General features: G+C 38.9%; 1 protein-coding gene across 2 annotated transcripts in view; it reads left to right on the forward strand.

Moving 5' to 3' along the window:
- LOC149432475 (uncharacterized) overlaps positions 1–24454 on the forward strand; it is a 208866-nt gene that overhangs the window by 146457 nt on the left and 37955 nt on the right. For both annotated transcript variants that reach the window (XR_016308989.1, XM_089665126.1), the window contains exons 3-4: positions 6897–6952; positions 7911–8015. Coding sequence is in view for 1 of the 2 variants with exons in the window: in XM_089665126.1 (XP_089521252.1) it covers positions 6897–6952; positions 7911–7924 (70 nt within the window). In the remaining variant the exon portion in view is untranslated. The remainder of the gene's footprint in view (positions 1–6896; positions 6953–7910; positions 8016–24454) is intronic.

A 24454-nucleotide genomic window follows, 5' to 3' on the forward strand; every position in this document is an offset into this window, starting at 1 on the left:
CACGGTTGCGGGGCGTTTGTGGAGCGGTAACACCACTCAAACTGCATTATAGGCGTTTGTGGGGCGTTATTAACGCTCGGCAAACGCCTAGCAACCGCCACTAAACCGCGCATGCGGCGTTTGCGGAGCGTTGGCCGAGCATTAAAAAACGCTCCGCAAACGCCGGACCAACGCTTGCCAAACGCTATAGGGACGTTTGGCAAGCGTTGGCAAAACAGCCTAGTGTGAACGAGCCCTTAGAGATGATTCACACGTGCAGAGTGGTGTGAAGCTCAGGTTTCACAGCTAATTATTACAGTAGTTATTCAGCGGTTCATGTCAAGTTTACATCAGGTTTAGCATGAGGTTCAGGACAGGATTAGCTAAGGATTTTATCCTGTTTACACATATGTGGTTTAGAAATGGTTCCCATAGAAGTTAATAGCCTTTAATCCGCACCTGAACCTGAAGGCACTGCTTAGAAATCGTACATGACTCTTTTTCAAACTGCACTGAATCCGCACCGCCAGTGCATCGGACATACACTATGTTGCCAAAAGTATTGGGACACCCCTCCAAATCATTGGATTCAGGTGTTCCAATCTACTCCATGGCCACAGGTGTAAAAAACCAAGCACCTAGGCATGCAGACTGCTTCTACAGACATTTGTGAAAGAATGGGTCGCTCTCAGGAGCTCACTGAATTCAAGCGTGGTACTGTGATAGGTTGCCACCTCTGCAATCCATCTGTGAAATGTCCTTGCTAGTAAATACTCCATGGTCAACTGTTAGTGATATTATAACAAAGTGGAAGCAGCTGGGAACAACAACTCAGCCACAAATGGTAGGCCACGTAAAATGACAGAGCAGGGTCAGCGCATGCTGAAGCGCACAGTGTGCAGAAGTTGTCAACTGTCTGCAGAGTCAGTAGCTAAAGAACTCCAAACTTTGTATGGCCTTCAGATTAGCACAACAACAGTGCGTAGAGAGCTTAATGTTTCCATGCCCGAACAGCTGCAGCCAAGCCTTACACCAAGTGCAATGCAAAGCGTTGAATGCAGTGGTGTAAATCACGCTGCCACTGGAATCTAGAACAGAGGAGACGTGTTCTCTGGAGTGATGAATCACGCTTCTTTTTCTGGCAATCCAATGGATGTGTCTGGGTTTGGTAGTTGCCAGGAGAACGGTACTTGCCTAACTGCATTGTGCCAAGTGTAAAGTTTGGTGGGGGGATTATGGTGTGGGGTTGTTTTTCAGGGGTTGGACTTGGCCCTTTAGTTCCAGTGAAGGGAACTCTTAAGGCATCAGTATACCAAGACATTTTGGACAATTTCACCCTCCCAACTTTGTGGGAACAGTTTTGGGATGGCCCCTTCCTGTTCCAACATGACTGCGCACCAGTGCACAAAGCAAGGTCCATAAAGACATGGATGAGCGAGTTTGGGGTGGAGGAACTTGACTGGCCTACAAAGAGTCCTGGCCTCATAGAACACCTTTGGAATGAATTAGAGTGGAGACTGCGAGCCAGGCATTCTGATCCGACATCAGTGCCTGACCTCACAAATGCACTTCCGCAAGAATGGTTAAACATTCCCATAGACACACTCCTAAACCTTGTGGACAGCTTTCCCAGAAGAATTGAAGCTGTTATAGCTGCAAAGGGTGGGCCAACTCAATATTGAACCCTATGGACTAAGACTGGGATGCCATTAAAGTTCATGTGCATGAAAAGGCAGGCATCCCAATATGTTTGGCAATATAGTGTATGTGAACAGGCACCATAGGAAGCAATGTTTTTTACATGTCATGCGGATTATTTCAAACGGCATCAAATCCACATATATGTGAACCAGCACTTAGCTCATGGGATCCAATACTGACCTAATGTTTCAACAAAATTAATAAAAATCACCCCCTACATGTTAGGTACAGCACCCCCAAAAAGAAGAAAAATGTAACCCAAACAGAGGTTGTAGTGGGAAAATTGAACAGTCATGGCGGATGTTATTAGTTCAAACTGGATAACTGAGAGGAATCAGGTGGATGGATCATGTGTGGAGCGGATTTTAGATGTTCTCTGATCTCTGCCTATCTCACTCATAGTTACAATGTTCACACTTGCTTTGTAGTGTCAGTTTATTGCTTTAAACATTTTTGTGCAAGGTGTGCCTTTTTTATTGATACAATACTAAAGTACACATTTCACATTCTTTTGTGATTAGTCACCAATGTATGGAGGCAGTTAGCAATTTTTACCACATTAAAATTCCATACTTTATGCATGTTATAACGTATGATAAGCCTCATGCTTGTACTATTTTATTCTTAATAAAAGAATGAGTTCTCAACATTTTTTTAAATTCTTTTCATAGCTCAAATATCTAATGTGAGCTTACATGCTGTAAGGCTCATTTCCAGTTGCAATATGCAGATAGGTCAAACCTATAGGCAGTCAGTCCATTCACAAGTCACAAACTGCATCAATAGAAAACATCTCAGAAGCAAGTGTACTGGCCATAAAAGAGGACTGTAATGTGAACAATGGTCAGTGGTCTGTTTAAAAAGAACATATGTGAACTTGTAAGATATATTTATATTGTTTGCTGTTAATGTATATCATTATTTAACATACAGTTCATAAATAATTTTTGATCCAAAGAAGAAGAAATCATTTTGTAAAATTAATGTTAGTGAATAAGGTGAAGCTGTGTTCACTTTGAATATCTAATCCTGCTAGCAGAATTTACCCTACAACAATCTATGTTTTATTCATTCACTTAGTTTAGGGATTTAGAAAGATATGGGATTGATTTTCTAAAACTGCAGCTGTGCATGGTAGCCAATCAACTTTTAATGTCAGCTTTTTCAGTTAAGCTTTGAAAAAAATGGAAGCTAACTGGTTTCTATGCAGAACTGCACTCTCCAGTTTTAGTATATGTTCTACATTTTTTCTTTTTTTTTTTTCCTCTGTGTTACTGCTTCAGGAACTTTGCAGGACTAAAGATAAGACTGGTTGTTACCAGGAAGTATTCCCATCTGTGCACACCACATTTAATAGTAAACAGTATTGAGTTGTTATAGTTCTCACTATTCTGATTCAAAAGCCAACATTCTTAGTGCGGTTTTGTATGTGAAAATCTGGGAACCCCCAAAACAAATCCTAACTACAAGTTGAGCACCTTTGTTATACAGGACAAGTATTAGGAAGCTATTCATTAAAAAAAAAACATTGGTCAAAGTAAAAAAAATATTTGATCTGCATTTGATTAGTTAGTAATGTGTTTTCATATATCGCTGTTATAAGACTACTTGTGTTAAACAAGTACTAAATATTTTTTGGTAAGATTTTAGACCTTTGGTAAATCTGTCACAATGTCAAGCAAATCAGATTAAACACTGAACAAAAACATATAGGTATACAGTATTAGGGTCTAGCTTGTCCCCACCATCCCTGCCTCCTGAGCCTTTATATTGATTTGATAATTTCACTGTTGGCCTCACAAGCCAATAAGGAAATTTAGACTGCTGAAAGATACTGGGTCAAGATTGACTTACAGAAAATGTGTAACTTCAGCTGCCTATATTTTTGGCTCTAACACATGCAGTTTCACCAAAGGTAGCTTCCGCTTATTAATTTTTTTCATATATCCTCAGTTTTAAATTCCAGGATTTTCTTTAATACTGCATGCAGTAATGCAGGTCCAAACAATGTGCAGCAAATAATTAGCCAGAGTGGTTAAAAATTACAGGTGGTGTCTAATGTTTTATTGTAAAGAGCACATGCTCACTGTGGACATTTTCACTAATTTGTGTTTTACTATTTTTTATTTATTCGTTGGGCAATGGGAAGCCAATGGAGGGATTGGCATAGAGAGGTAGAAGACACTGGTTGGTAAGGTAGATGAGTCTGGAAGCAGCATTCATGATATACTGAAGAGGGGATAGCCTGCGATGAGGTAGACCTATGAGAAGGGAATTACAATGAATGAGTAGCTTGGTGGTTTCATTAGTTAAATAGGAGCAACATTTGGAGAAGTCCACAAGCTTTTGGCAGCGATTGGATTTGGGGCCGAAAGGATAGGTCAGAGTCAAGGATTACACCTAGTACCCTGGGTGCTTACTCAAAATATAGTGCTTTGTAAATATGAGAAACTAAAGAGTGTTCACTAGCAAAGTAAATGTTTACTTCGGAAAGTGCATGTTCTCTTTGCAAAATGAATGTTAGTGAATAAGGCAAAGCTATGCCCAGTTGTGCTAGCAAAATTTCCCCTACAACTAATTGGGTGTTCAAAATGTGCACAGCTCCACCTTCACTAACATTCACTTTACAACCTTAAACACCTCAATTTCTTTAGTAAACCAACTTTAATATTGCCTCATTTGACTTAAAAATTAGTCTTTTTGTACTGGAAAACATTTTTTAAAATGCTGAATTGTATTTAGGCTGCGTATGATTTGCACATCTTTTGGTACACACTTGAGAAAATGCTTAAAGGTTACCAAATGAAAATAGCTAGTTTCCTGAATGGGTACATACTTACATGGAAAATTATGTAATATCAATGACTTGCACATTTGAATAATACATGTAAGAAGAATTTACTTTATAACACGAGTAAATTTGTGAAAGCATAATCAGTTATAGTAATTTTCCCTTTTGGTTGTTATATTTTCTTTTAATATTTGGTGTAGAGTGTTGATGAATGTACAAATTAGTCTTCACCTATATCTGACTTTTAGTTATGGGAAGGGTGTATGATACTGCTAATTTACTTTGCTTTTCCTTATTTATTTATTTAGAAATTGTTTCATTTTTTAAACATTTATAAAAGCATTGCTGAGTAGTAAAAGACAAAATCATAGGTTCTGACATCATTCATTGCTATGACTTCATATTAGAAAGGGGCAGGACGCTGTAGATAATTATTAATGACTGTACTGCTGTAACTTTACCTAATTAATAATCTGCCACATGTCCTAGCAACCGTCCTAGCAACCAGCATCTTCTGTGTTACCCTATGACATTGTTATAGTAACAAGCTGAGGCTGATTTGCTAAAGGAGATGAAAGTCTTCACTCACAAAATATGTGAATATTCACTTCAATTAGCCAAATTGTTTTAAAACTGCACACAAAATGGAGAAAATGGGAAATTATGCAGGATGTAGAAACTGTAAATGAAAAAAGATTATAATACCCCTGGTATAAAAGAGATTTCCCAGACATTTTTTTAATTACGCAGCCAGATAGCATAATCATTACTTTTTTCCCTCATATTAGTTTTATATTAGATATTTTGGTTAGTTACTGTGAAATGGTAGATGGGTGATCAAATCTAAACAGGAAGCCCTTTTTATAGTGTAAAAAAAAAATAAAAATATATAACTTATTTTATTACAGGTGTTTATATAGCGCTGTCAATTGACACAGTACTTTACATATATTGTACATTCACATCAGCTCCTGTCCTGCTTACAATCTAAGGTCCCTAACTCACATTCAAGCACACATACTAGGTCCAATTTCGACAGGAGCCAATTAATATAAATAAATATATATACACACACACACATTTGTTAGCTTAGATAATCCCACTAATTGGGTATCAATGAACAATTTAGCCAAGCTGTGTGATTTAAAACCACTTCATCTGTATTAAGCAGGGATAAGTACTTTTGTCAATGTGATTATTATTATGATTAACATGTTAGATGTTTTTCGGTATCCTAAAATAATTATAAACACGGTGATACTTATTTAGCAAAGCAAAGAGCATTAATAAATTACAAGCCTCAGTACACCATAGCGGGCAGTCATTTTTTAACATCCCTCATTAAAACGCAATAAATGCTGATTGGTTAGTGTGGGCTACTGCACTTTGCACAGTAATAAAAATAATAATAGTAATAGCATAAACATAAAATAATCAGCTTGTTAGTATAAAAAGTGGAGCTTCCATAGCATAATGGTATTTTCCCATATCTGTTTTCATTAAGATTTATATGAAATATACACTGCAAACAAAATATAACTTGATAATCAGATAATTAGAATGAGATCATGTAAATCAGCCCACCCCACTCATCTCGGAAAACCAATGAAAGTGGCAGTTGTGATTTCACTGATCACTGAAGCTTAGATGAAGTTTTCATTACAGGGGGTTTACAGTGATAAAAGTAACGACAGAAATTTTCTCTGTTAATTCCCAAGTGGGCAGCTTGTGCTGTGTTTGTTAGCACGTTATTACGTTACACGTTATTGGTGTACTATATGAGCCAAGCACATTTCCTGGTATAAGAGACGAGAGCTTCTGCTGAATGCACACTATCCCTGTCTGTACGAGGCGTTTCCTGCATTTAAAGTACTTGCAGTTTCTCCCTGGGCGTTTTCAGCTACGAAGCACTGCCTATTTTTTTTTTCTTTTTCTTTCTGAATGAGTGTCCTTTGTGTAACCTCACTAATTCAGAACTTCTTTGATTCAGAAGGGACTGCCCTTTTTGTCTTACCCCACAGCATGTGATTGGTCAGCTGCTAATTGGCGGTACTCTATAAGACTCCCAAGAACTTGAGTTCTACTAAGCTTTCTCATAGCTGCCTTTCTGACACACTGTTCAAGCAAAGCTGGATGGCAGCCGGGAGCCTGTGAATACGGTGTTCTTTTTCTCTGGATTTACCAATGCCACTGATAGGAAGCAAATGCTTTTGGAAGGACCTAAGGACTGGGATTTAGGACTTTGAGTCATCCTAGGATTTTGTGCTCACTAAACGATGAAGACTATGTCTCATTTCTTTTCCTGAGAAACATGTGTGAATGCATGTGCTCATGGTTATTGCTTTAAAGTAGGATTGGATTTCCTAACAAAACCAGAGGATGTTACTCAGCTCTATAAATTATGTCTGTTTTCTGTTCCTTCTAGTGTTCAAGAAAGAGTTTTAACAGATGAGGAATTTCGCAAAATTAAATCAGTTTTAGGTAAGTACTTTGTTAAATACGTTCTTAATTAGCTTCTTTTTTTTTCAAGGCATTGCAACCATATATGAAAAATGAATGAAGATCGATAGGTTTTGCAGTATTTGATGTTAAACCGAGTTTTTGAAGCACTCCTGCCTTATGGGGAGAAGGTTATTCCAGGTAGTCATGTCTTCTGTAAAGCACATGGTAGGAATGAATGACTTCTTGCTAACGTAATGCTGCTGACACATGACACGACCAGGGAGCAGTTCCTTTTTACTGATCTGCACTCACTTAAAGGCAGATAGGGAGGTTAAGACTCAGTAATTCCATTCATTCACGGAAGGTCCTTTTCACACTGGAAAAGTTTTCACACATTTCAATGACAAGGAATGGAGAGTAAAATGATACGTACATGGTGTGGGTTTAATCCACTCTTGGCTTGTCAGTACAGAACAATTTGATTAGGTGTAATTACATGTACACCATGTTCTCTTTTTAATTTGTCTTTTAGGCTGTATAATTTTAGTTGGTGTTCAAAAATGCCATATTTACTTTAGAAGGGGACTATTTCATTTATGTATTGTGCTGTGTATTCTTTATATTATATGTTACACCTTGCCGGAAAAGGTTTAAGATTTCACGCTGTAAATCGCTGTTTTTTGATCTTCTTAATGGGATATAACAGCACAAACTATTTCTTTATTGCCACTCAGCGAACAGCAGATCTAAACAGGAAGCCCTTTTTATAGTGTGAAAGAAGCCAAGAGTGATAAGGAAGAATGTGCAAGGAGCAATGTCCCTTGACAAACAGGAGTTGTCGCATTTTCCCTGCTCTGTAGGTGTGGCAGTGCTTTACTATAACTCAGTGTATGAGTTGTTGAACTTGACCTGGTTGTTATGTTAAAAATGACTCTGAGAGGTATGATGATGGCCATGAGTGACAGTGAGAACAAATTGTCTTGTGTTGTTTCTGCAGCCCTGGGGAAGTAAAGAAAACAGTCTGTTAGCATCACTGAATCAAATGCCGATTTGTGAAGTCAAACGCTGCATAAACTAATGGCATGACCACGTGTGATCTTATGTAAGTAACGTCATATCCTCATTCCTTCCTGTGTGATCTAGTTATGTCACATCCTACTGTATAAATATCTCAAGCACTCGCTTTATGTTTGTGATATCTGTGTTCTTATATCATTCATTGGGGTTGATTTACTAAAACTGGAAAGTGAAAAATCTGGTGCAGCTCTGCATAGTAACCAATCAGCTTCCAGGTTTTGATTACAAAGCTTAATTGAACAAAGTTAGAAGCTGATTGGCTGCCATGCACAGCTGCACCAGATTCTGAGTGCTGCAGTTTTAGTAGATCTTCCTCATTATGTGTGTGGGGTAGACCAGTTCTATTACAAATCTAGAAAAAAAAAACATGCACTTATGAGTCACCCTGTTCTGTTGATTTGTTTGTAGAAGTACTTTGGTTGAGATTTACTAAAACTGGAGCACTCAGCATCTGGTGTGCATGGCAGCCAATCAGCTTCTAACTTCAGCTTGTTCCATTAGGCTTTCAGAATACAATCTTGAAGCTGATTGGTTTCTATGCTGAGCTGCACTAGCTTTTGCACTCTCCAGTTTACATCAGCCCCTTTTTTGTCTTCAAAGTGATTGCTTGTTTGGGGCTGTGAGCAAATTCTTAGTTCTAAGGGCTCGTTCACACTTGACTTTATTTCTAACTCTTGCCAAACGTCCCTATAGCATTTGACAGGCGTTAGACAAGCGTTTGGGAAGCGTTTTTAACGCTCTGCAAACGCTCCCAAAACACCCTATGCGCGGTTTTGAGGCAGTTGATAGGCGTTTGCCAAGCATTAAAACCGCACCACAAGCTCCTATAATGAAGTTAATTGGTATTAACGCTCCGCAGCCACGTCGCAACCGCAGGCGTTTGCGGAGCAGCATCATAGACTTGAATGGGAGGCTTCACCTCTTCCTGACTGGACATGAGGTGCCAGTTTTGCCACGACGCTAACGCTTCCGTGTAAACAGCATGCTGCCATGTGCAGAATTTTCATAGGCATTTGAGAAGCGTTAAAAATGCTTCCCAAACACCTGTCTGAGGCCTGCTGATAAAGTTAGTGTGAACGTAGCCTTATACTGTATGTATGCTAAACTTATCTGAACTTTAACTGATCCTGTCTACCGATTCCGTGCATTGCTAGATGTATGCTGTGTAAAAATAGTGATAGGATATACTTTACTTGTTTTACAATAGTCAGTTTTTGATTGTAGGTAGAAATCCTAGGTAGAGAATAAAGTATAACTAAAGGCAAAACTTTTTTCAGTTTTGGGTGGAGTTGAGCTGGATTAGAACATCTGTTGGTTTTTATTGTTGTTGAGAGTGAAAGTAAACGAAAATCCCAAATTTTAGGTTTCCCCCAGAATAGTAATAAAGGGAAACTCTTATCAATGGAAACACTAGTTCTGGTGACAACCAAGGCTTCCCTCACTTTTGAAGGATTTCCTCTCACTTCCTGTTTTGGCTTTGGGACAGGAAGTGAAGAGAAATCACCTCAATAAGACCTAAAAATAAAACTAACAGGGCTTATAACCCTTTTTTACATTATCCAAAATGAAAAAGATATTTCAGTTTACTAATCTTTAGATGATGTGGTTACATTAGTTTCTTTTTTAGGCTTTTTCTCTCTGGTTTCACCTGATGATCTGGCTTGTAACAAACCTCCTGTATCAGAGTGTCCCATCCTGGATGAAGGAGCACACCTTTAGCCCCGGTTTACATATATGCGGCCGTGTGGGCTGTGTTTTGCGTGGGCATGAGAGCCCATTCATTTGAATGGACTCCCATGCCCGTGACACACAGGAAGGAAGTCCTTGCATTTCTTCCGAAAACGCAGCCCGTACGGGAACCTCGGTTCCCAGTATGGTTGCGTTTTCCAATGTGGGCGGCGTGCCATTAGAAATAATGGCACCCGCCCGCGGGTCCGCATTTCTCTGTGTTGATGGTGCGGCTGCATGGATTTTCGTGCAGACCCGCAGCGGCACCACCCGCGCCTATCCTTAGACAGCAGCATTGTCAGTCTGCGGGGAGGGGAGGTGTACTCGCAGATTTAAATACAATAACAAATTGAAGCCAAACTGCAGGTCACACTTTATAATCAGTTACAGCAACTGTTTTGTTCCTTTTGGTATAAAAGTTTTACATAAATAAAAGCTGATCATTGTAAGCCCCCCTGGTAGTGGTAAATGGTTTGTCTTATCCCTGTAAAATAATGCATTCAGCTGGAAAGCTTGTTCGTTTGAAAAACAACAGACTTGCTGGCTGGATCACCAGATGCAAATAAAAGAAAGAAATCCTACAAAAGAAAACTAATTCAGCCATCATATCTCCAAGCTGATAAGCTGCAATATAATGCATGTTTATTTTTGGGTATAATACTGCTTTAAAGCCATGCATGTTTTTTTTTTTACATTTTGAACAGACTATGGAAGGATTAAACCTCTATCACCTTTATTTGCTATCTGTTCTCTGTTCCTATGTTTGGGTGGGAGATTTCCCACCACTTCCTGTAGCTCAGACATGGCAGGAGATAAGAAGTAAACTCCCCAATGTGTGGAAAACCCAGCCTTTGATAAATGTCACCAGAAGCAGAATTTGTTTTCTGTTACAATTGTGAAATGTTGGATTTTCCATCACTTTGTGTCCTGGGACAAGAAGTGACAATGAATTTTCCACACAAGGACACAGGTAGCAATAACACTCTGACAAGCATTCTAACCCCTCTCCTCTCTAAACAAATAAAACAAAAAAAATCATTTTAAGCTGGTCATACATTATGCAGTTTTCTTATTCAATTTCCATTCAATTTCCCTTCAACTATGCAGTGCAAGGACCTTCCTGATTGCATACAGATTGTAAATGTTTATGTTTGACCTCATATTATATGGTTTTGATAAATCTAAAGGAAAATTGTACAAAAAAATGGATAATGTATAGCCAGTCTTAGTTGTAGTTCTACTTTTTTATCTACTCTGCTTCGTTCACCAGAATTTATTTACTATCACAGCCATTTCTATCTCTAAACACTAGAGAAATCTGTGATATTGATAAAAGAATTGTAGGGGGGGGGGCACCTACGTAATTCTGTGCTTTTTTTTCATTCAAATTCTTTTATCACTGAGGAATCATTTATCACTCGTTGGAGGATGAACTGATATCATCACCACTTTTGCACCTCCTGCCACATCCTGATATTCTAGGCATGCCATTACTGTTATCAAGGTGGTATCTTCAACAAAAGAGAACTTTTAGACTGTATTATACAGATGGCTGGAGGGGTGGTAGAACTAGGTGACTGAGCTGTGGTTTTGCTGCTGCTGCATGGTAGTACTGCTTGCCACGTCACAGTAAAAAATATACAGCATGTCAGGTTTAGCAGGCAAAACCAGGGCCAAGTGAATGGGAACTCGCCACAACCGCCCTGAAACCTTGTTAAAATACATGTGGTTGCAGTATTGTGCTGCGGGATTTCATACATTAAAACATGCGTGTAGCCTCCAAGCCATCTGTTAAATGCTCTGAAAAGCGATCCACCATGGATAACTTTTCAGAGAGGTGGTAAACAACACCACTCATGTAAACAATCCTCCTGAAAGTACTTATCTATTGAGTATGTAAACAAAGCTGTTGTCACCTTTCCATGTCTATCAACTTAAAATCATTAATTACTCTCATATTATAGATTATCCATTTATCTCAAGTGTCCTCCATGCGCTTGTAATTTCCTCCATGCTCTAGTTATATTCATTTCAAGCTCTGGTTGGTAGAAGATGCCCAGGTAGACACAGGCTTGCTAAGGAGGTGCATGCCACCTTGTGGACTTACCTCTTTTTTTTACAGCTAACAGTTTTACTGAGTGCCAGAAATTCAGCTATCACTATACTCCCTATACTCCCTGTGCTCTGACAGGAGAGATGCTACTTTCTCATACAGCAGCAGCTCTGCCTGCCCCTTCTGTCTGCTGATCATTCCCAGACAGCTTTGCAGTTTTGTTAATGGGTTCACATAATACAAAACACTCTGTGATGGGGCAGGAGGAGGCGATGGGTAGATAGAGCAGCTGCACACAACTCTACTACTGCTTGAGCTGAGACCAGAAGCTCCAGTGTTGGAGCCCTGGAAGTATAGCGATAGCTGTACTAACTATGCTCAGTAAATGTACGGTGAAAATTAAAGTGATAATTCCACAAAGTGCCATGCACCTCTTTGGACTTAAGTCATAGCAAACCAGCACATTTTAGAAACTTGCTGAATTCCTGGAGTATTTGAGGGCGTATGGCACAATGGCACTTCTGGTGGTAAGCGTGATAATAATCTTTACTCATTAGGTAGTTGAAAGTTGAAATGCAGGCATTTATACAAAACACCAATGAATGCAGATCTGGGTCTGCTAATTCATCATTCATTTATTTTTATGTAAGTGCAGTGTAAGTACCATCCAATCGTTGATACTGCAGTACTTATGTGCTAACAAGGAGCATTCTCATAGAAGAAGAGATAAAAACGAGAGAGATGAGCACATCCATGTGTTGTTTCTCCTTTCACAGTCCAGTCATAGGCGGGGGGGGGGGCAAGACCTGTAAGTGTTAAAGTGTTACTAAACCCACAACAGTAAAATCAGTCTCACTGTGGAACATAAGGGGTTAATCCTCTGTATTGTTTAAAAAGGATGTTTGGTCCTGTCTTCTATGATATTTCCCTTCTTCTACTTCCCCCCATCCATCTGCTGATAGAACAGAGCCTTAGGGGCAAGCTGCACATGCTCAGTTTGGTGTGTATTGCTAGAGAGGTTTTTTTTTTTCTTTGTGGGAGAATGCATATGATCAGCACAGGGCCAATCAGCACTTTTCAGACAGAGGGTCAGGGGTCCTGCAACCTCATTGGACAATCAGGGGAGAATTAAAGCTCCTCCTACACGCTTTAACTCGTTCTCTGCTGAACACTGATAGAAGTCAGAAGACTGCTCTAACTGCTGATGAAAAAGTATTTAGCAGTTTATATTTACTAAAATAATTGCATTTCTGTGTTCTGTGTACTGTGGGAGACCAGATATAGGGAATGCAGGGTCCTGGGTTTAGTAACAATTTAGCTGGCTGTAGATGATACTTTTTGTTTTACTCAACCAAATGGATTCCTCCAGCCAAACAAATGAGGTGGTTGGAAGAATTCCCCCCCCCCCCACCCCACAAGGACAGTGTATTTTGACCATGGGATTCTCTGCTGTCAGAACACACTGAACAGCGGCTGAAGCTGCTAATTGAAAAAAGGTTTCCAGTATTCTTTTTTGACGAAAGCCGATCTAGCTATCCACTTCTGTCAAGCAGAGAATTCCACATATGGATCGAAGTTCGTCCGGTCCTTGCTGAACTGAAAGAACTTTGATCCATTTATGATCAACCTTAGTTAGCTGCAGCAGAAAAAATGAGGCCTACCTTCCTGCCAGATGGAATTGTGCTGTGTGACAGAGCTGTGTAAATCTGAAGACTGGATGGACAGAAATGGATTATGTGTTTCCTTTGTATATAGCTGTTTTTTCTGGAGTTCAGCGTTAATGAAGGATTATAGAAAAGCATGTGATTAGGGTCATTCTCATTTCAAAAAATTACATGTTGTAGCAAGTACCATATAGGACATGATCCTTATGGTTGTTGGTGCCTTTTAGTAACTGTTCCTATTTTAAAACGTGTTTGTTGTGGATCACTAAACTGTATATTGTAACGATCTCAATGTCACGTTTCCACATTTAGTAAATATTAGGAGGTCCTTGCAATGTTAAATGCTTGCCACTATTGGCATTTCAGTATTGTCTGTTGCCCTGCAGACATAAGTGCTATATACTGATTCTTTGTCAAAGTGTTCTCTTACAGTTACTGTGCTATAATACATTCTTCAATTAGACTGCCCAAGTTGGAAAGCAAACAAAAGATATCTGGTCCTTATGACCCAAGGTGAACAGCCTATGAAAACTGGAGCACAGGAAATTGTTCTGTATCTTGTAGCACCTATTGCTTGGCCATTGATAATCTATTGTATTTGAGAAAATAGAAACACACATCTATCAGCTTCCATCAATTACAAAAATGCAATATCAGTGTCTCTGTTGCTTGGTTGTACTGTAAGGCACTGTTTATACGTCAAGCCTCAGTCACCTGACAATGATGACTTGTACTGTAAACATGACTTCACAAAATGTCTCTAGTATTTTCTGAAAGCTGGTTTGTACCTGTATTGTCCAGTAACTCCTGACTCTCTTTCCCCTAGCTATAAAATGTTAGTGATCCTGTAATCATGTCTGAGATTTTTTTAAGAACACCTGCAGTCAGGTGGTCAGTGACTATAAATGTGCTACAGAACAAGCCAGATTGCTGTCTGTTACTATATAAGGTCTGAATTAATGAAGCATATGATAGCAAGTATTAAACTGACCTTGACATACTGATCAGTGTGTAGGGGGGGGGGGGGAATTAACCTGTTGATGAATTATGATACTTTGGGAGCTATTTACTAAAACTGGAGGGTGCAACTTTGCACAAAAAAAAACAGCTGCCAGGTTTTATTGTCAAAGCTTAATTGAACTAGCTGAAATTAGAAGATGATTGGTAACCATGCACAACCGCACCAAATTCTGAGTGCTCCAGTTCTAGTAAATCCCCCCTTTTAACCGCTTGTTGAGTGCCTGCAGTACCTTTGCTGCAGGCGGGCGGAATGTACAGGCTCAATCACATACATGTATGTGACTGAGCCTGTAGACTCAGGAGAGTGCCATGAACACAGCGGATTGAGGCTCATGGTACTGGGCCACTTCAACAATGTCAACAAAGCTGTTATAAATGCTGCTGATACTGCTATGACGATTCTTGTTAAGGCACTTTCTGTTAAAGGGTGACAGTTCAATTTCTCGGTCTCCTATTTGTGCTCCTGTGTTGTCACCCTGTACAGGTGAAGACTACAAGTGGCCATTTCAACACACTTTACATAAGCATGGTCCACTGTTGTCACCATCCTGAGAAATGCCAGTTATCACTGGAAATATGAAGTTATCACTGGAGAGCCTGTAGACAAGAAGTGGCTGCAAAGAGGCTGCAGGGTCAGTAGCACTCAGATGCAGCAAATGATTGAAAAAAAAGTGAAAGTAGTATTTTATTTGAAAGAAAAAGGGTAGCTGAATATATGTAGCAGTACAACAGTGGGCTTTAACATTGGCCTGCTATGTACTGTGTGTGCATAAAGATGGTTTTGGTGTTTTGTGCTGTGATCACAGTCACATTGCTCCCCCAGTATTGTCACCAACAGCTTACGGTCAATGGTGGCATGGGGTTCCAATCCTGTGATCACTGTGACAGCCAGTAGCAGTGATCACATGACTGGGAAGCCCCTGTAATACCTCAGGAGTTACAAACCTGGGCTAGCTTCCAACAGCTACAAATGGTTAAATACCTTTTACAAAATATCCACTAGGAAATTCTCAGAATTTAAGAATTAAAATATTTATACTATAAATATACTTCCTACTAAAATAAAACCAATGCTTATTAATGAGTGTATTAAATGACAGAAAAATAATAGGGTCAGGTTATTTTTATAATGTACACCTAGAGTTGGTTGTGTTGAAGACATTTGTCTTTCTATTTTATTATTGCCTTTAAAATTTACCCAGATGTGTTGTCGGGGTGTACTTTACAAACCATGAGTATTGTATATACTGTAGGTATGTGATAACTGGAATCATTGTATGGATCTGATAACTGAACATATAGATGGTTCCCAAATCTGGTTCTGCTAGACCACTAACAGGACATGTTTTACAGTGGTGCTATTTGTAACTTTTCAGAAAGATCTATTATTATTGTTTTTCCTTTCAGTCTGTATAGAGACCTTGAAACCTTGTATCAGCAATGGTACTTGAAGACAGGCTTGAGAGACTTGTATAATATAAACTACCAAATGTTCCCCTTTATTCTAGGAATAAAATAAAACTATCCTATGTGGTTGATTTACTAAACCCAGAGAGGGGAAAATCTGGTACAGCTGTGCATGGTAGCCAATCAGCTTCTATCTTCAGCTTGCCCCATTAAGCTTCGACAAAAAAACTGGAAGCTGGTTGGTTTCTATGCAGAGCTGCACCAGATTTAGCATTCTCCAGTTTTAGTCAATCAACCCTATGATATTTAGCAATTAATGCTATGGAATTCCCACTTTGATGGGGTGTGATAGCTCAAGTCTCTAAGGATATGCTGTGATAGCACAACATATTCCAAGGGTTAGATTTGACAACCACTAATCACATATTTCCTGAAAGCAGTATCTAGCCAGGACCTGCTCTGGTGGTCAGTCATCACCACATTTTATAAACCGCAGACTGGCATGACAAACATAAAATAGTTATGCTGTGAATCAACATGACTTCTTAGTTGGGTGTGGTTGCCATGTGCCACAAAATATTGCATTTCTTAAATAAGGTTGCTTTTATATAGGGATGTAAAAGTGGAAAATCTGAATGACACTAATAGGCTTTGTTGCTTAAATTCTACAAAAATGTGCTCTATGCTAAAGTGCTGCAGCCACATTGACCGGGTGCTTGGCATGGAACTCCATCCAAAATGTACTTGCTAGTAGAATAAGGCAGGGTTAAACCTCTGTTGGGTTGAAGAAAATTTCCTGTCACAGAGAAACATGAAGTCAGAATAATTCTTCAAAAAGTTAGGAAAATCAGCCCTTTCACGGGTTTTACCAAGGCAGGTGTCCCCTTGTGAGTTTGCTCTCTACTACAATTCATGTGACCGCTTACAAGGTGACATAGGTAGACTGAATATCCTCACAAGGATAGCAATAAATACAGGTTCTAACTTTTTGTTAAAATCTTTTTTTGCAGGAATTTAACTGTAGAATTAAAGGCTTAATTTGTATGAGATACATACACACCAAGACATGCGGTACACATGGAACAATGGTGTGAATTAATAATTGATTGATAATTAATCAACACCAATGAATCAGCTCCGTTGTAATCTGTGTGAACCTCATATAATATCATTTTGGTTCAATTTTGTTAAATAGGCGTCATGAGCCACAAAAAAGTATTAGTGTAAACAGCATTACATAATTGTTTTAGCTTGTTTCATGTCATTGATGTAATGTTGTGTGGGTAGAAGGAATGTGTGGTGAGTATGGAACAAACAATAGCATCATAAATATGTATTTGGAAGTCATATCAGTGTCTTAATAGAAGAGTGAATGAAATGTTTGATTTTGCAGAGATGTTTTTTTAAAGCATATCACAAGCTGAACAAAAATTCCTGTCATTCAGTAGGACTTTGATTAAGATTGAAACAGGCAGTTAAGTCGTTTTTCCATTCATATCTCAAATGAAATATTGTTATGAGTTAACCTCCCTAGCGGTCAGATTATGTCCATATTTCTGTGCTCAAAGCGGTACATTTTTTTGCATGGAAATATGTAGTTTTTTTTATTGTAGGCGTGTAATTTTTAGGAATAACTCACTGAAATCTGTCCGAACAAGAGTCTAGTAAACATCTCGGGTATGTTAAAATTTGAAACACGAAATCATAAATTATAATTTAATAAATAATCATAAAAAATAATAATATAATAATAAATTTAATTCAATAATATAATCAAACCAAAAACACTGAAATTTGAAATATAGCGCCAAGTTCGCACATCACTGAGCAAAGTCGCAAAATCGTTTTCATTGTCTGATGATGAATTTCCCCAGGAATCATTATCACTCAACTCTGCAAGTGGTTCTAATTTACTATCGCTGTTCTCTAGCTGGTCTAAAACCAATTTTGACCTAAAGGGGCGCTTTTTGGACGCCATGGACGTTTCTCAGTTTCCAGGCAGAAAGAACAATAAAAATGTAGGCAGGGCACAGGACAAAGCACTAGAGACAAAATGTATGTGAAATGCTTTGATACAGTAATGTTTTACCATGTTATTTTAGTGAATTTAGTGAATTTCAGTTTTTGTCACTTTCAAATTTACCGCCGGTTTGGGCCCCTGTACGTCCCGACGTCACAGGGGACGGAACCCAGAAGACAGATGCCGGCATCCGCCGGAGGACATTACAGGGGACACTGCAGGAGGGACATCGCAGGAGCGCAGGACAAGGTAAGAGAACAACAGATCCCAGAGCAGCGCCGCATGGTAAGCCCGAGTGTAGCTCGGGGTTACCGCTTGTGGTACTGAAACTTTAGACCGAGCTACACTCGAGAATACCGCCAGGGAGGCTACAGAACCTGAACAGGCTGCATATGTGCCTACTGTGCAGTTTAGTTGGTTAATTTGTGGTATCCCCCAAGTGCCTTAAGAATGTGTCCAAGTTGAATGATCGATCAACTTGGATACAACCAGCCTGTTGAATTTGACATGTGGTTATTACTAGCGGCTATTATAGCCACTAGCAATAAGCACTGTGTTCCCCACAGCAGGGACAGCCCCCCCCCCCCCCTTGGGGACCCTTAGCTGGGGGAACACAATGGCTCTGAGGGAGGGAATTCCCCATCAACACTGACTGTGTTTAGGGGAGAATCAAGTGATTTTCTTTCATGCAACCCGTGGTCCACATTAGAGGTGAAATGAATTTCTTAGTGAATGGTTAAGCTTACATAAAAATTTTCCATATTCTCAAATGCTGACATGCAATAAAAGTTCCTTGTATTTCATCTCATTGTTTTAGTAAAATGTTATCATTTACATTGGAAAGATGGCGAAACCTAGCGTAGGGTGTACAATAATCTCTTTTATGATCTTTTTATGACATATAAATTAACTAGCCAAAATGTATAACATGGACAAGAGCTTCAGCTCTGATATTGTGATCCTTGCCTTCACCAGTCAGTCTCAGGCAACATTTTTCTTAGCTTCGTGAAGCTAGCTTCTATGAAATGAGTCAGTTCCTGATTTTCTGGAGGCAGTTTGGTTAGGGGATCTTAAATATATCTGAGAATGTGGATGTGGTCTGCACAGTCATCCCACAAACATCTACAAGGAAACCCACAATAACTGCCAGGAGTGAACTCTGAACTCAAGACTTGCCAAAGAGGGCCAAGGATCTGAGTGTTACATTAATCACACACATTAGTGATACCACTTTTACTTTTGTTACTTTAATGGAAATCCCAGTAACCATGCTATAAAACAAGTAAGTGGCATTATTATTCATAAACAAAAAAATCCTAAATAAAACAGCTGTATACCCAGATGGGCAATAAAACAAGCAGTAAACAGTTTTTGTATTTTACAATTGCAGGATTTGCCAAAGATGAATGGCACACTTGGGGATTATTAGTAAGATTATATACAGGTTGCATTTGTTGGTTGACTCGAAAATCTAATACAATAATAAAATTAAATGATAACAAGCCTCAAACCATTAGCACACACAAAAAGTGCTGTAGTACCTGAAAAACCAAATCTCATTTTTTGGCTTTCTCTGATGCACCAATTTTCTTCTTCATCTACAGGTATTTTACTTTATCTTCACCCTAGGTTTTGTTCACTTCAGATATTTAGTTGAGTGGAAGACATTTCTATTTTTTTTTATTCGCCTTAGGTTATTGTGCATTTAAGGTTAGCCCCAGCTAAGATGAAATTTTGTTTTTAGCAAATTAGTCTCCCAAAGTTGGACTGCAGCTTTACAAACAATTATAGTGCTATGTTCTATGATCATTTGTGCATTTATTCTGCATTTATGTTATTTTAGTTTACATTCCATTTTGTTAGCTTCAAAGTAGTCCTGACCTGTTTGGATCGCTTTCATTTTGCATCAGAACTGGAGGAGGGGCCATTGTGTTCCTTCATATCCCTCCTACATAATGTCCATTCTTGTGTGAAGACTAAAGATCCTGCCAGTAACAGTCGCAGGCTGAGAACGTAAGCCAGTATTATTTTCAGCCTGCTGTGTGTGCTCACTCAGTTGGCTATTGAGCTAACCTATCATATGTATTATGTAGCCAGCTCAATGGCAATCTAAAGGAGCTTGCACAGCAGGCTGATAATGCTGCTGCTAAATACGAGGCAGCGGGTTTGTGTTGTCGGCCTGCTTCTGTCACTTTCAGGATCTCTAGGACTGGTACACACAATGAGAATATCGGACAAATGATTGTTCATTTTTTCTTGGTTTTTTTGGATGCTAGACTATTGAAAAAAAAAAGATTACTAAAGTTAAGAAAATTCTCATAAGACAGAATACAACTTCTGAATTGATGTAATATATAGTATTGCAATGTATTCTTTTATTTCCGAGCATGTACGGTCTTGGTTACTTATTTTTAATTTATACAAATGCTATAATAGTTACATGAAAATCTTTAATTCTGTTATTTTACGAGAAAAATGTTTGCGCTTGTCCTTTCAGATATTTTCACATTAAATGTTGTGATCGCCTGTCAAAAGCTGTGTACTAACAAACAGATTATCAAGCAACCACTCTGTATTCATTCTTCCCCCCCCCCCCAGCCAATTTTCTCACCATGTGTACTAGGCATTATTAGTCTTCACACAAGGACAAATGTTATGTTGGATTGACCTCAGGGAGCACAATGGCCCCTCCTCTAGTCCCAATGCAGAGTGAAGTGGTGATACTGCCAGGGTCTTCAGGTGAAAAACTTTTTAAACAAAGTAAATTTTCTTAAACTGTATAAAGTGCCATACATACTGAAAAGAGTTAGGGTTTACATACACTATTATAGTACATTTTTAATTTGTTCTGATTGCTATGAGCAGTAACTAATCAATAGTCAAAATGACTGCTAGAATCAAGACAAACTTTATTGTAACTTTTTCTCCAAAAAGGGGAATGCAGGAAGAATGTAATTTTCACAATATGAATGATGCAAAGCAAGTACCAAAATACATGGATTTTGTATTGTGATGCATCATTGTCTTCTCTCTTTTTTTTCTTGTGTTTAATCTCAGTGTATTAAAGTTTTGAAATACAAAACAGGATTGTAGGGTGCAAAGAAAAAGGTACACATGTACCATACAAGGTAGCAAAAACATATAAAAATACAACAAATGGCAAATAAGAAAATAAGTATGTGCACCACAAAAGCGTGAGTGCATGAGATAATCCGACCCCCACGCAGAACATAAAATATATAATGCTGGGACCAAGTAGATTAAACATGAATGTACCCAGAGATGAGCAGTACATTAGCAGCTGAAAGAGTATTCAACAGCAACAGGGGAGCTACTCAACAGGGACACCAAGAGGTACAAAAGTGCAATGTTGGGAATGAGCCATAAACTCGGTCCTGGAACCCCGAGCTAATGCAGTGGGGGAGGGAGGAAGAGAAAACGGGTGGAGTGGAGGGAAGACAAATAAAAGAGGAAAAATAGGAAACAGAGGAATGAAGGAGAGTTTCTTTTTAACTTGCACATTCAAAGCATGGAACTGAGCAGCACTTGTGCCCAAGAAATGTGCTTTTTAGTTCAGCATTGACATTCGCAGTAACAAGTCTAGACTATTCCAAGCATAGCCATCAGGTTGTACATGAGAAGTAAGTAATTATTGTGGAACTGCAATGAATTCCATTAAGGAAACTATTGAGGTATGACTTTTGTTTCTGCATGTGACTTGGCATTTGCGAGCTTGTTTTGTGGTGAGTTGTGCAAGAAACACACCTTACCCAGCTTGCTCATACTAGTAGTCTCTGGAAGGAGTGTGAATGAAGGAGGTTTTGGCAGGAGGGTTCCTTGAAATGCTCAGTCTGTCCTTTAAAAGTTTTTTTTTCATTGCTGCAATTTACTAAACCGCGAACGTCACAGTCAAGTGACAGTCAGCTGGTGAAATGATATTGTTTTAATAATGGTCACACGGTTTTAGGTATGTGTGATCTATGTATGTGGCTGACTGTGACTTTATTGTTCCGTAACCCAGGTAGCATCTGAAATGCTCTGACGCTGGTTACATATAAGACATACATTTCAACATACAACAGTGTCCACATTTTTAAAAATGTTAAGGCTTATGAAATATGGTATTGAAGGATCAAAGCTAGAGCACAAAGTGTAACAACCAGAGCAGCACATCAAATTTTTTAAATTAATTTAGGTCACTGAAAGATGAGATCTGATTCATAGCTATTGGTTCCTGAGGTTTGCTCTTTGCCTTATTGATCAAGCCTAACTTTTTCAGAATTATTAGTACTAATTTTCTGGATATTCAATAGATAATTTAGCATTATACTGAATAATAATATAAATATAGATGTACTTTTGCCTTAATCAAGGAATACTTTTTGCAAACTGCAGTAGTTATACACACAAATATTATTAAATGATGATCTAATTGTTGCAGTTGGTGAAAGACGTCTTAAGTAGAACTAATGCAGCCTATTACTAAGACTGCTTTATTCAACATCAGCCTTCACCTGAGTTTGATATGCCTGACCATTGAACTAAAACTAGGAATTTATGTGTGCTTGTGAAAAGATCATGCAGGTTAAAATGACAGTGTCTCTGAAGGTTGTTCTGGAAAGGACATCCTCCAACCCCAGATACTTAGCACCTTACTTTTGCTCTCTCACGAGTCTTTGTTACTGTGCAGCTGCCAATACTATCTGGAGCTTCTGGGTATAGAGGAGCATGTGACTTGCTCCATTGTGATGTGCATTTTTCTAGCAGCCATTTGCTAGGCATGGAAACTGTGACATGAACTGGTCACTGGCACAGCCATTGTCAGCTGCAGAGGAGCAAGGTGCTACAAGGTAACGCAAGAATATGGTGGCTGTGAAATGCCCTGCTTTGGAAAGGTAACAGGGTCTTTAGGGCTCATACACAAGACCGTTTTAGACAATATAGTGTATATTCCCAGCCTATTTGCCACTCAGGAGCCCACAGGTGCTGCGTACACACGCCTATAGAAGTCAATGGCTATATAAATCCGGTTGAGGAGTTTTTTTTAACACACAGGATAAACAATGTATCAGCATGTAGCAGCAGCTGCTGCTGCAGAGAGACAGCTTTAGATTGTAATTCACAAAGTATTTTTCTATAAATGCAAGTTGTCAGGAAAATCTAATTCCACAAATGTCCGCAGTTTGCATCTGTACCATAGACCATTAGAAGCAAGCTTTCTTTTTTAGGAGGTTTGTGCAGTAAACGAAAATATCCATTCAGATTCAGGGCCATATCAGACTGGTGATTTTGTAGTAGCAATTAATCAATGCCACAAATCTCTTATATGAGTGATAACAGCAATTTTTAGCTAATTAAGTAATTGTTATAGTTGCTCCCAGTTTGACGCTAAGAAGCTCAGTCACAGGTCAAACAACATTATGTTACTCTTCGCTGCTACTAATTCCTCTCCATTAGCGTTTTTTAGCTATGCCATCGAGTTTATTGCAGAGCAATTTTCACTCTGCTTATGGATATAGAGAGAGTTGGCCATACCACACACACAGACGTACATCTCCAACAATTAGGAAAAGCCTTTTTTCAAGTAATACAACACTTCCTCTGAGTGGCCAAAGTGGAGAGGTAGGCAGATGACATCATAATCTCCACTTCGACCAGAAGAAGCCTAGTATTTATTGAAAAAATACAAAGCTTCTCCTAAATGCTAGATATACGGTACGACCAACGGTCTCTATATCCGGAAGTAGAAGGAAATTCTATCGCACTGCTGCCAGAACACAGTGCTGCATACTTGACATAGCACAAGCTACTACAGTATATTACAACCTAAGCAGCAGCCAGTCCATTCTGAATGCAAATGCTTTGTTTGGCCCAAACAAAATATTTAAAGTGCCAGGAGACGTGGAATTCACTTTACTTCATATTACTTTAACAAACTGGCACACTATGATCAACTGACCTTGCTGATGTTCTAGTGTCCTGTGGTTTGTGGCTCAGCCATCTAAAACAGCAAGGAAACACACAAGGAGTTTTAAAATCTAAGAATTTCCCAACCCAGAATTTGTGAATCTCCCAGCCATATTCTGTAACAAAATGTATGTGAACTGTGGTTTTTACAAAATATTTTACACCATTATTGTTAAATAAATTATCTTGTCAATCCTACACATCTTCTTATGCAGCTTTTTTTGTTTAAGAGAGCACCAAACAATGGGGCCATACCAGTACATGGTGGCTTCTGACTGGCTGCTATGGGTTAAGAATTATAATGTATGAATTTGATTATTGAATATAGTGTTGCATTGTTCAGTCCCTGCATGGCTCTTGTAGGCTGCTAGCTCAAATAAAAGCTAAGCTGCTATTGTCACTGGCCTGGAGAATCTGCTAGAGGAGGTGGGGCACAGTGATAGTATATGTACTTCATTAAAATGGCAGAAGCTTTCCTATTAGCCTAACTTTCATCATGACCAAGCCAGAGACACCAAAGTAGCAACAATAATGTGATGTGGTGTAGCATCGTGCTTTTTCCTCACTTTCTCCTAAATGATAGAAATCCTTTTTGGGTGGACAAA

Source organism: Staurois parvus, unplaced genomic scaffold (assembly GCF_062004578.1).
Source record: "Staurois parvus isolate SC_StPar_1 unplaced genomic scaffold, SC_StPar_1.0 ptg002140l, whole genome shotgun sequence".
In the NCBI taxonomy this organism is placed as follows: Eukaryota; Metazoa; Chordata; class Amphibia; order Anura; family Ranidae; genus Staurois; species Staurois parvus.